Source organism: Malaclemys terrapin, chromosome 11 (assembly GCF_027887155.1).
Source record: "Malaclemys terrapin pileata isolate rMalTer1 chromosome 11, rMalTer1.hap1, whole genome shotgun sequence".
Taxonomy (NCBI): domain Eukaryota; kingdom Metazoa; phylum Chordata; order Testudines; family Emydidae; genus Malaclemys; species Malaclemys terrapin.
In genome coordinates this window covers 49,253,560-49,268,219 of record NC_071515.1, presented here as the reverse complement: position 1 = coordinate 49,268,219, position 14,660 = coordinate 49,253,560, and the positions used below count along the sequence as shown (strand labels likewise).

General features: G+C 38.0%; 1 protein-coding gene across 5 annotated transcripts in view; it reads left to right on the top strand.

The window, feature by feature from the left end:
• The window catches only part of PKP4 (plakophilin 4), a 214,697-nt gene that overhangs the window by 41,363 nt on the left and 158,674 nt on the right, over window positions 1–14,660 (top strand). For 3 of the 5 annotated variants that reach the window (XM_054043462.1, XM_054043463.1, XM_054043461.1), the window contains exon 2: window positions 9,721–9,854. In XM_054043462.1, coding sequence (XP_053899437.1) covers window positions 9,726–9,854 — 129 coding nt within the window. In that variant the 5' untranslated portion in view covers window positions 9,721–9,725. Of the gene's footprint in view, window positions 1–9,720; window positions 9,855–14,660 lie in introns of those variants that run through there. The other 2 variants (XM_054043466.1, XM_054043465.1) reach the window with 2 other exon arrangements.

The following is a 14,660-nucleotide window of genomic DNA, read 5'->3' as shown; positions in this document are numbered from 1 at the left end:
GCTGTTAAATTTATCGTATGTCTTCTACATAAAAAATGTAAGACTTGCCTAGGTTGCAAAGTCAAGCACTTGAAAGTTAAAAAATGCTAAATTTAAGATTGGCCCCTGCAATCTTTGTTTTGATGTCTTGTATCCAATGTACACTGAATGAGATGGATCTTGTGGAAAAACTAGTATGTGATCATATAATTTAAAAACTATAACATAATGTGTAGGCACAAGGGGGCTGAATTAAGGTTGCATGAGCAACCATAAATTTGGCACTTCCTGTTTTTCAAGTGGGGCTGGCTGGAGAGCCAATAATTCTGTTATTAAAAAAAAATTAAGGTTGACTTCTTTTTTTCCCCTTCTACACTGGAACAAAAACTAGACTTCTTGAAATTAGGTGGTTAGGGCACTTACCTGACTAGCCACCAGACTGTGGAGTCAGTCTCTCTCTGGTCCAATGGATTCTTAATCATTTATACAAAGTGGAAAAGCTACAGCAGCATGGGAAGGGAGAGGGGGAGAGAGATTGACTCTATAGCCACATGATTATGACACTCACTTGGGATGTTGGCGATACGGGTTCATGTTCCTGTTCTGCCTCATTTGGAGCAGGGACTTGCATCTGGGCCTCCTACATCCCAGTTGAGTGCCCTAACCACTGGGCTATTGAGCAGGTATACAGGGAGTATCTCTCATTTTGTCCAGAAATTCCATCCTGGGCCTGCAATACCTTCCCAACAAAAGCTTTGTTCTATAAAAGGTTTGTCTTGATGAACTGGCATTTTCCAGTAAAAAATAATTGTCAAAAAATTCCTGACCAGCTCTACTTTAAAGTGCTTGACTTTGCAACCTAAATAACATTATTTGTACAGATTTCCCTAACCCTTTTAAAGGAAAAAGGCAAAAACAAATGCTGTTTGTTACAACTGTAACAACCCCCTCTGTCAAAGTTTAAACTTTGAATCTTCAACATTGCAGCCCAGACTGCCATCACTTGAGCTACAGGAGCTAAATTAGGTGACAGCAGAAAAAGGCTCTTATCTCAAAGGGGGAGAGATGGGCCTTTGGAACTATGTGAAGGGTTTTGTGACTGGATAGAAATTCCAGTCTGACTTTTCCCCCCTTAATCCATAGAACTGGAGGATTCCTGCCCAATGTGGTGTCTCAAGGTGGGGGAATGTAGGCTGCTGAGGATGTGTGTATTTCCAGAGGTGTATTTGTGGGGTGCCTGGCATGGCTCTTTCAGCTTTTTAGAAGTTCATTTTCAGTTATTTTGGCAGGTTGCCAACGTTTTCATAAGGAATGCAAGAAACAGAAAGGAAATGGTGATTTCTTTTTTCAATAATTTATCTCAGGCAGACTTGAATGTAATTTCATGGGGCAAGTGAAAGATACATCTCAAGCCCTTGAACCTTGTTCCTGTTGAATGTCAAAGGCCTGCTGCAAACTTAAGTGTTAAAAATTCTCAAAGTTGTAAGAATATTCTGTAATGGAAAGTGTTGGGTAACCTAAGTAGAGGCATCACTACCAGCTCCTCCTACAGTAAGTACTACATCAGAGTTTGAAAATGACGAAGAGTTAATCTTTAACTTTGGTTAAAAAAAAAAAGGCAAGTTGATCAATTTAAAGTTGCCCTTTAAAGGAGAAGAGGATATAGTGATGCAGAAAAGAAGGTGTGGTGAAGAGCAGAGGAAGAAAAGGAAATGCATAGCTAAGTGAAACAATTGGCCAGATCAGTTGGGTAGGGCCTATCTGCACATAAAACTTCTCGCGGGTTTTGTGTACCCATGTTAAGTGATCCACAACAAATTTTGCATGAGAAGAGCATATTCACATGCTGGCATTCTGCAACTAAGGTAGTTCTGCCTCATATCATTGCTACCACATAACACAATGATGTTTTGAAAAAAAGCACTCAGCATTCTGATCAGACCTTGTGGTACATTTCTCCACTTCTATGCTGTATGCATTCTGAGATCTATTCTATTCTGCTGCCACATTGTGGGATAGCTACAGGATTCCTTAGAGATCTCTGCCAAGCTTGCGCGAGAGTTGCAAGAGCAGACCACCTACATGAGAATTCCCCTTAGTGTGCTGAAGTGCATGACTGTTGCTGTCTGGAAGGTTGCCACACCTGATGCTACTGGTTAGTAGCTAACCATTTTGGGGTTGGTAAATCAACTATCAGAGCTGTTGTGGAGGTGTGTGGTGCTAGCAATAAGGTGATTTCACCTCTCTATTCCAGTGATTCTTCCCTTCCCTCGCGACCCCAAAGCTTAAGACTGGGCAATGCACAGAATGTTATTAATGGATTTGCAGGCTTGAGATTCACCAATTATATTGGGCCATTGATGAGTCACTTGCCTGTTCTTTAACCGCCCACCCCCACCAGGCCTCAGAATTCATCAATAGGAAGGTGTATTTTTCCAATATTAATGTGGAGTGATCTGGAAAGGTCCGTAACACCAGGATCTTCAAAAACTCTGGACTGTCTTCTGCAATGCAAAAAGTGGTCTTTATGAATAGTGTTTAAATTATATGCTGAGTAGTTGCAGAATTACTGTGATGGTGTATTTGGAAGACTGAAAAGTAGATGCAGGATCCTGATGTGGAGACTTAGAAATGTCTTCTTCATATGATAGCTGCTTGCTGTGTTATGCTCAGCCTTTGAGAGCAAGGGAAAGAGCCTTGCAAATGGATGACAGCAGGAGATGGGTCAATTTGGTGAAAACAGGCAACAGCCATATTAGAAGCTTCTACAAAATGATGCAAAGACAGAGACACAGTGAGGAATGCATTGTACCCATACTTCAAGTCTAGGTGCCACTTACAAAAGTATATACACTCTTTGCATAAGAAATTTATCAGCATTACTGAATGTGTCTTGTGTACGTGTACTAGTATAATGACTGAATCATGATTTATGTGTGTGTTCCATTTATTTTTGAGTTTTTAGTACACTTTTTGGGAATTGTGATAGTGCCTGTAATCTTGTGGGTATTTTTGTTATTTGAGTACATGTGGCTGTTGTGACCATGATGCTGTACTTTTCAATGAATTGTGCAAGATTTGGAACCATGAGTGTAATCACATTTTAACTACTTCATTAACAAAGAATACACCAAGATGAACACTGTGAGCTTTAAAAAAAATATAAAAAATTCATAAAGCTGTGCAAAGGTAGAAGGTTTCAAGGCCATGTGCTCCAAGATGGTTGTTTTCCTCCCATCATCCCTAGCAGCTGTGTCTATGAGGTGCTAACCATTTCCCTTATCAGTCTCTCTCTCTTTCCCCCTGCCTCCTTTCCCCTCCTCCCCCCCATGCTGGTGCTATGGAGAAAAAGAACAAGTTATTGTTTGTTTGAATTGTAGTCTCCATGCCAAAACTGATAAAATATTGCTTTCTTTAATTTTGGAATTCCATTCCTTCTGGTTCTTCCCAGTCTTGAGTGACCTTGGAGATGGTAAGACATTTACAACATTTTCCTCCTTTTTAGGAGCCCCCAGCCCTTTGGTGTGAGGTGGATGGCAGGGAGGAGTTTGGTTTGCAAATTTGAGGGATAGGGTACTAAATTCTAGATGGGCTGTGAGTTACTTGGGAGAAGGTGGTAGCTAACTAAAGAGGGGGCAGCAGCAGCAGGCTAGTAATTGTATGTGAACTTCTGTAGTCTGTCCATACTTTGGAAGATGTTAACCTGAGCCAGGTCCCCAAAAGACAGAGTACTCTGTTCAAAAACTCAGGAGTGGAAAGGAACCACAAGGTACACGCATAGTGCCGAGAGAGCTGTTTTGCTGTGCAATCTCGTTGCCGAGTTAGAGCACTATTTGTGCTTTTTCTCATATTTAATCCCATGGATAACCATAAAGTGCACGGCAAAATAAATAACATTCTTCAGTAACTCAAAGCATGGCAAAATGCTTTAAAATATCATTCTTTTAGGAAATATCTGTGCAGCATGATTTGGCAATTCAACTTATAGTGACTCATGTTTGCTCAAAGCTAAGTGCATTAATGACACTGTGAGCCAGAAACATGAATTTTTTTGCTTTTTCTTTTCTGAATTTACTGTTGGAGTAAAAGTGCCTTTCTTCAAATAGTTTCCCATGTGGTGCTGCCATTATGCTAGAGGGAAAAGGGTGTTAACCATGCAGATGAGGGATCAATAAGCACCATGCTGGGGAATGTGGTGGGGAGAGCAGTACACAGCAAACTGAAGTAGTCTTTCTATGTTTGCATATTTATAGAAACAAAGGTGTGGAGAGTTTGTACAGTCTCTGCTGCAGCCATCATTTTGAATAGTGGGAGTGGTGTTAAAAGCTTACGAGAGAGAGAGAGAGAGAGAGAGAGAGAGAGATTAGCCCAATATGGTGGCACCCTTATGGTGCCTGAAACTAAGTTGTTTCATTTCCCGCTCCCCCCGTACAGTTCTATTATAATATCATTCCATATTTACTGAAATTGGTCCCTTCCAAAGTTTGGGAATCTGCCCATGGCCAGTTGATTCTGTGGCTTTAATTTGGGGTGCCCCTGGATCTCCACAACTGTATGCCCTGGGGTTCACTGGTTCAACAAAGTTACTCTTGTTGGTGATTCACAAATTTTGCAAGCTTCTCTTCACTAGAGATGCAGATTTGGAACAGCAGAAAGCTGAGTTACATTAATATTAAATATATAATATTGTTTAGACAGCATGGCCTGAGATACAGTCAGCATGTTGCTAATACCCAAGTCTGTATTATCTTATCTTTGTGCTGGTGAGTCAGTCTGCATGATCTCATTTTCTGGTCAAAGCTTGCAGACTGTGAGATGGCTAGTCTTCGATAGGACTGCAGAATTAAATATGTTGTGGGGAAGAGGAATCACTAAACAATGTTTCTGTTCTGTGATGGCTTTATTTAATGTTGAAGACTGCCTTAGCCACAAGTATAAAAGGTGGGCAACAAGGGCTCAGTTTTAATGGAAGTAGAACCTGGAAGTACAAGTTTTTGCAGCGATCAGGATTGGTATTTTTAATCTTTTTAATATGTGCAAGGATAAATACATGGAAAGGATTTCAGTAATGCCTGCCCTTGTGACCTTCTCAAATCTTTCCTATGAAATGTGCTTCTTGCAGAAGGTCAATAAAACTAGCACAGCCCCACCTACTGCATGGAAATGATAGTAAGTTGACTGAGTATTAGTAAATCTAATTACCAAATTGGTGTTATGCTGTAGTATATAGCTAGTACCAATCAAGGTGGGAATGAAGACTTTTGTGTATATGTGTAGGGAGAAGAGCATCTTTTTCTGTTTGGTCTGGATTTCATTTGCTTTGTTTTGGTAAATTGCCTTAGCTGCTAATTTGGTACTTTGCTTTTATTTATGTTTTAAAATGCCTAGATGACTTTGGACATATGGCACCAATATTATTATTAAAACCACACAATCTGCATTTGTTATATAATCTTCTTCAGTTATTCATTTAACCCACTGATATAGACAACCCAACTAAGTACTCTGATTTGAAAGGTTGCCAGAGGAGGGCAGTGGCACTACGATTCACAATCTCTTAGTTGGGTAAATCATATCCCATTTAATGTGCAAATAGCCTTTGAATGAATAATTACTAATGCATTTTTACTGACTCTTCACTTCTACTGTGGATCTCATGATATCTGATATTTTATTTAAAGACCGAGCTCCTGGAAACAAGTGATTAAATGGGAATCTCAAGTTTCCATTTAAAAAAAAATAAGTTTCTTGTCCTCATGGCAGGGTGGATAAAAATCAATGATTTAAAAAAAATTTTTTTTTTTAAATCAATTTTTTTAATTAAAATCAGATTTTTTTATAAAATGCTTTTTGAGGAAAAAACCTATCTAAAGATCGTTTTAATTAAGATGCATTATAGCTCAAAGATATCTCATCATGGAATAGGGATTATAAATTCTAATTCTATAGTATGAGACAATATATTCATGTGATGTTTAGGAAAAGTTTTGTAAATGAGTTCCAGTAGTTCATGGATTAAGGACCCAATCTTATGGGGTTCCACAGGCTTCTGTATAGTGTATTTAGGTTAATCTTTCTAGCTACCCAATGGGACTCAGTGCTCAGTCTAGAAGATACCATCAGAGATGCTTAGTTTTGCAGTTCTCAAACTGTGGATTTGTGTCTCCAGAGGTAACATGCTTGTTAACAGCAAAAATGTTTAAAAAAAAATAAGTAATATATAAATATGAGAAAAAACAGACCTCAACTCTATTGTACCTCTGCAAATTTGTGTACACGGAGTCAATACCTTAACTCTCTCTAAAAGAGCAAAGTTTCAAAAAGTTCAATAAATAAGAAGATTGTTGCGGGGGAGGGGGGAATAGATCTGGACAAGGAGAAGTCTGGAGATAAATGTGAGAAGTGAGGGACATATGCTTGTTTTGTTAAACTATTATATGTTTGCTTTTGAAGAAAAAAATCCAGAAAACATAATGTTGTTGTTTTAGTTAAATAAAACAATTTAAATGTCTGTCTGGGGATGTTCTCCTCCTAATACATCCTGGCAAGAAAATCCTCCAAACATTAATCATTAACCTGTTGAATTGGAGATAGTTCACTTCCCAATGACTTCATAAATATCTGTTTCAATTACCTTTGGTAAAAAATCGTTTATTTTCTGATATAGCTGTAAAACTAAACTGAAACGTTTTCAAAATAAATCACTGTTTAAAAATGTATAGTGTGTACCTTCTAAAAATGAAACCTACATCTATTTCTGAGTTGTGAAGAATATGTATTAAGGTTATAACAACCAACAAGAATGCACTTTTATGTCGAAAACCATGATTAAATCGAGTCTTCCTGACTAGTGATTTAAATCAAATCCACCCTGCCTCATGGTCACAGAGAAAAGCTTACATATATGACCAAATTGTACCCTATGATGGGGTGTACAAACCCCACACTAAGCAACAAGGGCTTAAGGGCTCATTTTGGGCTCAGCCAGCTCCGTCCCACCAAACCTGCAGCAAATGCTTCATCTGCTGGAGGAATTAAAAGGCAGTGAATTAGCTCAGTTGGCAACAGCACAGCTCCAGCAGAGCAGAGTGAAACCTAATGAATCTGATGCAGCTGCCCAAAGGGGCCCCTCTGTGAGGAAAGGGAGGATGCTTTGCAGAGACAAGAGAGAGGGAAGTATTTTGTGGCGCTGGACAGTGGCGACTCCATCTTGCTTCCTTGGGATTTGGATTTTCCCATCAGGCGAAGGCCTTGGACTGAGGTGACCCCAGGTGGGAGCGACGAGAGGAAGAGGCCCAGGGAGGACAGCCTTAAATAGTCTTGGTTGCCAGGTTACTGGTAACTAAAAGGGCCCTGGGTCGGAGCCCGGTAGAGTGGGAAGGCCCGGGTTCCCCTCCCCACAACCTCCTTGGCAGTCTGGGGTTGTGGCTGTGACCACTAGGCCATACTTCCCAATCAGACCCTGAGTGGAGACCATTACATACCCCAAAAATCTCAAAATCCAGAAGGCAAATAGTAAGAACCTAAAATTTGACTAAAAAATATGATTAAAAAAAACCCAAACCTCTTGATTCTTTGGGTTTGACTGATGACTTTTTAACAATTGATGTTGGCAATACTGTGAAGCACCATGTTGATGACTCACACGGTGTCAGTGGGAACTGAAACACTATATTGGCATTCCCTTTTTTCTGTGCTGCTACTTTCAGAAAAAAAAAACAATGAATACAATAAAAATAGTACAACAACAAATGTTCTTCTTTAATCTGATTACTAAACACTTCGGTCTATACTAATTCACTTCAAGCAACAATCCCTTCTTTGTTTCTTATTGCCAAAGAATATAATACTGAAATAAAATATAGTGTATATATGTAACATGTTTTTCCCCACTCATCCCATCTTCATTTCAACTTCTGATGTTACTTCAGTTTAGATGAGTTACTTTATCATTGCTGTAAATGCCGTTAATTTCTGTTTTTACTTTTAAACAACCCAGATTATTTTAGTCCGTTTCTACATGGTTTTACTTAAAGCACTTTTAGAACTTTAACTTCTGCTAAAGTTGCTACATACAATATTAAAGACCATGATGTACTAATGTTTCTGGCTTTTTTAACCTCTTTCTAAACTTGTAAAGATAAACAAAAGTATTCTCTTTCACCAGAAGCAGATCGATATCATATAAAAAGTTTAAAAGTCTTTGCTTTTACATTTCTATTTTCCACACATTTCTCCTCTAATTTCTCTTCATTATTTTAATTTCTTTAAGGTTTTTTTGAAATATCACAGAATCTAGCTCACACATTTGTGAAAGCATCTTGGAGAAGATACTCTTCTGCCCTACAGTTGGCAGTCAAGTATAGGGAATGCATAACATTAAGAGGATGCATTTAGGAATAGTTATTTAAAAGTGAAAAATGGTTCTTTCAAAAGTGCAAATTCTACAAGGATTACAAACTGAAGGAAAAAAACATATTCAGGATCTATATCTGTCCAGTTAAAACTAACATTTCACAAGAGTTAACTTACATATTAACTAAAACGCTCCTCTTAAAGAAAAAAAAAAACACTTTTGAGGGCTTTACAGGAAAAGTATACTTCTTGTACACATTTGCCATTACTTATACCTTACTTAAACAGTCTTGCATAGACAATGCTTTTTCCTTTAAGCAGGAGTTAAAGTGAATCAGCATATAATTGACAGGCAGGAGAGAGATGATGTGATTAAAAACTGACCAGGAATTCAGGACTAGTGTGATCAGTGCCTGGCACTGCCGCAAGTTTGCTATGAAGCCCAAGTTTTGTCCTCTGTAAAAATGAAGAAGCGGATATTTATCTACTTTTATATAGAGTGGTTGTTGAGGTTTAATTCATGAAATGTTTGTAAAGCATTCTGAGAGCCTAGAGTGGAAGAAGTTATAAGAGTGCAGAGTATTAATACAATTATGCATAAAGCTTTGTTTGCCCTGGAAAAGCATTCAGTAAGTTAATTCTCATTTTTGTTTTGTTCTTGCTTGTGAAGGAAGACGGGAGCACCATATGCAGATGGCACAGCAATATGTATTGATTATTTAGAACATTTACTTACAAAAGTTGATTTGTGGAATGATATGTCTCCTGTACATGTACCATTTTATGATGTGTTACTGGATGCTAACTTTGGTACTGTTCATATTGATTAACTTTTTTAACTAAATACAAAGATAATTCTCATTCCTTAATAGCATGTTTTTTGTCTTCAGCCTTTTAGACCATACCGTTTCATTGATCATGAGCCTTAGAATTTTTGAGTTCCAATCCCAGCTATCCCACCCTCTGTCTCACTGTGTACAGGGCTTGAGCAATTCACTTTATCTGTCTGAGTTTCCCTTTCTGAAAATGTGTGCATTAATTATTCATAATAATTAAAGAGCCCTGTGTGTAGCACTTTGTAGATGTAAAATACTCTTGGAACATGCTGCTTTTTATTATTATTCAGTGTTGAAAAGTGCAGGTTCATTTATTTGCTAATAAAAATTGCTTGCATTGGCTATCTCTACTTGGTACCATAAAGCAGTATTTTTAAAATTGGTAGAGAAGCACAATGTTGATAGCAATACATGCAGATAGTCAGAATATGAAAAATTCTTTAGGTTTTTCATGTTAAACCTTTGCCAAAAAGTCTATGCCAGAAGACTTGCGTTTATTTAAACATCACCAGCTGAAAATATTAACTAGTTAAATGTTGTTTGGTTGTAGGCAATATGCCAGCTCCTGAGCAGACCCCATTGGTGGAGGAAGGTCTGCAGCAGACCACCCAGGAAACCTCCACAGGCCCGGGCATGGAGCCAGAGACTACTGCCACTACCATTCTAGCTTCTGTAAAAGAGCAGGTATTTTTATTTTCTTCTGTATCAGTTCAGAAGTATAGTATGCTTTTTGGAATTAAGCATGTTCTACTCTTCATTTGTTTTGTTTCCTTGACCCATTCCAACTCAAGAATTTCTAAAAGGTGTTTCCTTTCCTACTCCTGGGGGACTTCTACTCCAATGCGCACACACAATTCATGTCCCCCACAGATATTTTCTCTGCAGAATAATACATTCTGCCAGAGAGGTGCTACAATTACTCCATTTGCCCTCCAGGGGCTACTGTGGTGCTAGAAGAGAGGGCAGCTGGCTCACGAGCCAGAGCAGCAAGCCACAGAGAGGGAGAGAGCAGAGGCTGCTTTTCTCACAACAATATGCCTGCAGAGCCGGGTGAGGGGGGACAGACAGAGCTGGCCACACAGGGTTGCTGGGGGATCACATAGACTGGGGTTCAAAAGGGCTAGTGGCGGGTACAGACTCGGGAAGGACAGCATTGAGCCAGATGCTGAATGGAAGTGGTGGTGGGTGCAAGGACACATGGGGAGGGGGAGTGTAGGGAAAGACTGGGACAGGGCAGATGTGCCCAAATGAATGGGAGAGGCTAGGGGATAGCCAGGGTCTGCATGGGGGAGGATCCTCAAATCCCTAACAATGCCTCCCCTGCCCCTCCCCATCAAACAAAAACTCTGTTTCCCATCACCACCACCACCCAAAACCTTCCAGGTTCACTTCCAGGCTCCTTCCCAGCAATTACTTCCCTCTCCCTCAGCTCCTCTGTTACTCCTAACTTCCCCAAGCCTTAGCACTGCTTCTGCAGGGTGTGGGAAATGCATTTCTATATTGTAGTTTAAATGATTTATTACTCACAATTCTGTATTATTATGCCTAATAAGGAATTTATTTGTCAAAAAACATTTTCTGAATCTTTTTTGTTGTCTGTATTGTTGCAGACATACTTGCTGGTATTTTGAAATAAATTACCAAAATAATTGAAACTGGCGTGATTATTTTGTGTCATTTTGACAAATAAAATATTCCGAATTTTAAAATATTGTGTGCAAAATTTTTAGCACAGAATTCCCCCAGGAAATGTAATCCTCAACAGTTTACCTGTCAGAAACTGAACATGCAGCATACATGTTCATTTATTTGCAATCAAGAGAAATAGTATGGAAATCTGTACCGTTGTGTTCGTGCCCGGAAATCTTTTTGTAAGTCAGATTTGAAATTTGGATTGAATGCAAAAAAGCTAATGGAAAACTTTGTGACTATAAGAACCATATGTGTTCTTAAGGTAGTTGTGCAGGAATGTTTCAGTAATCTGCAGACAACAGATTTGTTCAGATTTCTTGTGACTGTCTTGTGTTATTAACTTCATTTTTTAAGAGGATGGTTTTAACTGTTTGAGCTAGCGATTTACTTTTGAAATTCAAAGTTTAGATAAATATTAGAAATGTGAATGCTATTTCTCCTTCAAACACCTCATATTTATCATCATGCATTGTTCTTGTTAAGGTTTTGTTTACTCTTCTATAGAAGTCAAGGTTTCCAGAATATAATGTTTTGCTTGTTTGAAATCAAGGTCAGCATAAGTTTGAATTGGCATTTTGAAGAAAACAAGGATTTTTTTTTTTTTTTTTTTTTTTAAGGAAACCTTGTAACTGAAATACAGAACTGAAACAATACTAACATTAATAAAAGCAGTAATTGATTACAGGAACTGATACCTGCAAGGCAGACAGCCCTCTATCCTGGATTTATACATACAAAATGCAACCTAGAAATTTTTCTTCTCCAGAAGAAGTAGATTTCTGTTAGCTTTATAAAAATATTTTTATATTAAAAAAAAACCCTCAGTATGCAATTCAATTTAAGAACTTTGAACCCAAATAATTATCATAACAGTTGTCATAGTTTGCCCCATGTTAATATTAATCCTTTGCTCTTAGAGTGCTTGGGATAAGATGTAAAATCAAGATCACTCATTCTTCCAGAAATCCATGTGTTGCAAATTGCAGTACCTATGCAAACAATTTTGAGATTATGATGCCAGAGCAGTTTTAACTCAGAATTTCTTTTGGTTTGATTGACATATGTCTCTACAAGGTTTCCTGACATACCCCTGCCCCACTTCCTCCGTCGCAGTTGTTTTGAAACTTCTCTTGACAATACCTTTAATTTATTTTCTTGTTTTTACTTGGAGTTGGACATGGGGTATATATTCCCATCAAAGATTGCTTTAGGACTTCATCTAATATATTTAACTTCATATGAGATGCATGTACCATCCTACTCGGTTTTGAAAAGGGGGAGAAGCAAATGGACAAAAAAATGAGAATGTATGGCCTTAATGATGTAAACTGAATATAAACACAACAAGTTCTGTAGCAGCTTTCAAGAAATTGGCTGCTTTAAAGCAATCTTTGTTGTTTAATTCTGAAGCTTTTCCATTTGCTGCCCCACAGGGAGAAGTCCTCTCACCCCATACTTCCAGTACTTATTCCTAGTCTGAGCAGAATAAACCTTATGACTTGCAAATTTATTTAAATGAAATCAGAAAAATGTCCATTAAATTTGCACTGACACTAACAAATAAGAGGGTAGGATGGTTTATGTTGTTTGTGTTATGGTGTTTTCTACCTCTAGGCTGATGGTTCAAATCCAACCCAGAATAGTAGGAACCCAAAGTTAATTGTGCCATTTAATGGTTATCTATGTGTAATGCCAAGGTGATCTCAGTCCAGTTCTTAGAGGACAGATACCACCTTACAAATCCTCAACCAGCAAAATTAAAATTAACACTGTTGTTTGCAGCTCACCTGTTTGTTTGTCTTAACCCTAGTGCAAGTTTAACAAAATTTTGCTAGAAAAAAGGCAGAAGACTGTGTGGGCCTGGAAAATAAACTACATTCTCAGCCTTAAGAGGTGATCCTAGTCCAGCGGATCTCAAATTTCATTGCACATTGACCCCCTTCTGACAACAAAAATTACTAAATGACCCCAAGAAGGGGGACCAAAGCCTGAGCCCAAGCCCAAGCCCTGCCACCTGTGGAGGTTCAAAGCCAAAGCCTGAGGGGATCTGAAAGCTGAGCTCCTTAACCACATCAGCCCAAGGGCCCTTGGCTCTGGAGAACTTTGGCTTTGGCATGCTAAGTTAACCAACCCATTTAGACTAAATTAAATTGTATTATTTCCTGAAAAATGCTTTGTATGAATTGACATGGGGATTTTTGGCTTTTTAATTATTTTAAGCCTCATGTTGCCAACTTCGTGGGTCACAAGATATTGGATGGTCAACTTGTCACTCTTAGAGGACTCAGTATTACCATTCAGGACCTTACATCACTAACTTGGGGAAGGCATTTTGCATTTGAAGAGGGGGGGAAAAGAGACCCATTTCTGTGACCGGTTCTTTTTGTTCATTTTTAATGGCAGCTTTTGAAGATGCTCTGAAGTTTGAAAAATTAGTAATTCTGCAAAGATGGATTAGTAGGAATACTGATGTGGTCTAAGGTGCATGTTAAGTTCAGTTTGTTACAAATGGGTGGAGATATGTGTATGATGAAGTGGCAGACTTATTTATATTTTCTTGAACTTTTGTTTGTTTGTTTCAGTTTTGTTTGTTTTGTTCAGTGTTATGTCCTGAATACATGTTTGTTCATTCTGGGGCTACTTCTTTAAGGCATTGAGAACTCACTCTCTGACTGATTCTAAATTAACTGAAACTACTCAGGTAAAAGTTCTGGTTTCCTCGTGGACAGTTCAGTGAAAACATGCTCAGTGGTGATAAGCATACGTTAAAATGTATAAGAATGGGATCTAAAATAACTGACAATGTTATGACATTATATAAATCAATGGTAACCCTTCTTTGGATACTGTGCTCAGCTCTGGATGCCTCATCTGAAGAAGGCGAAAAAGAAATACACAGGAAATGAGAATGATTAGAGATATGGAAGACTTCTGTTTGAAAGAATGTCTATTGAATATGGAAGAATGAAGCCAAAGTGAACGCTAAATTTCATTTAATGTAAATCAGTTCTAAAGAACTAGCTTTTGATATGGCATAGAAAGATTGCTTTGTATGTCCTAGGTTTATAAGGCTAGGTCTTGGCAGAGATTATGGTCTCCTTGTATTCCCATTAATTGGGTTTATCATGTATTTCACTGGGTTTTTTTGTTCTATTTATATGGAAGACTGCAGATTGAACAGTAGTTTTCTCATTGTAAAAAATGTGTACTACACTAATTCTATAAAGTTTTGTATGATCCTCTTCTGTGTTTAGATACACCAGAGTAAAATACTAGTGTGTATTTGTTCATTTTTCTTTTTAGTGAAACTTATATATGTGGGTTTTCCTTGCACAGCTAAATTTAACTACTATTTCATAGGATATTTATCACCACACTTATCATTAAGATTTTGTCAGTGCTTACTTCTAAACCCACATATTTTGGATCCTGATACAAATTCAGTCTGCCATAAATTGGTGTACAGATGATTTATCTGGAATAACTGATTTGTTACCTCCTCAAAATTTCATGAATTGCTTCTGCTTTGTATATATAAGAGAAACAAATGGGAACTAAATCCATTTTGTGGCTTCAGATGTTTTTGTTCTGCTATAAGTAAAAATTCGTTATCCTTGCTCTTTGGTCTATCTTTCTCTCTTGTTAAATTAAGATATTTGGGGTCAAATTCTGTCCTCCATTATGCAGGTGCAGTGCCCACTAACTTAAATGAAAATTGCACCAGCTTAATTGGGAATAGAACTGGAGCCATACCGTATTCCCAAACAAATTTCATTGATGTAAAACTAAAGTTTTTGA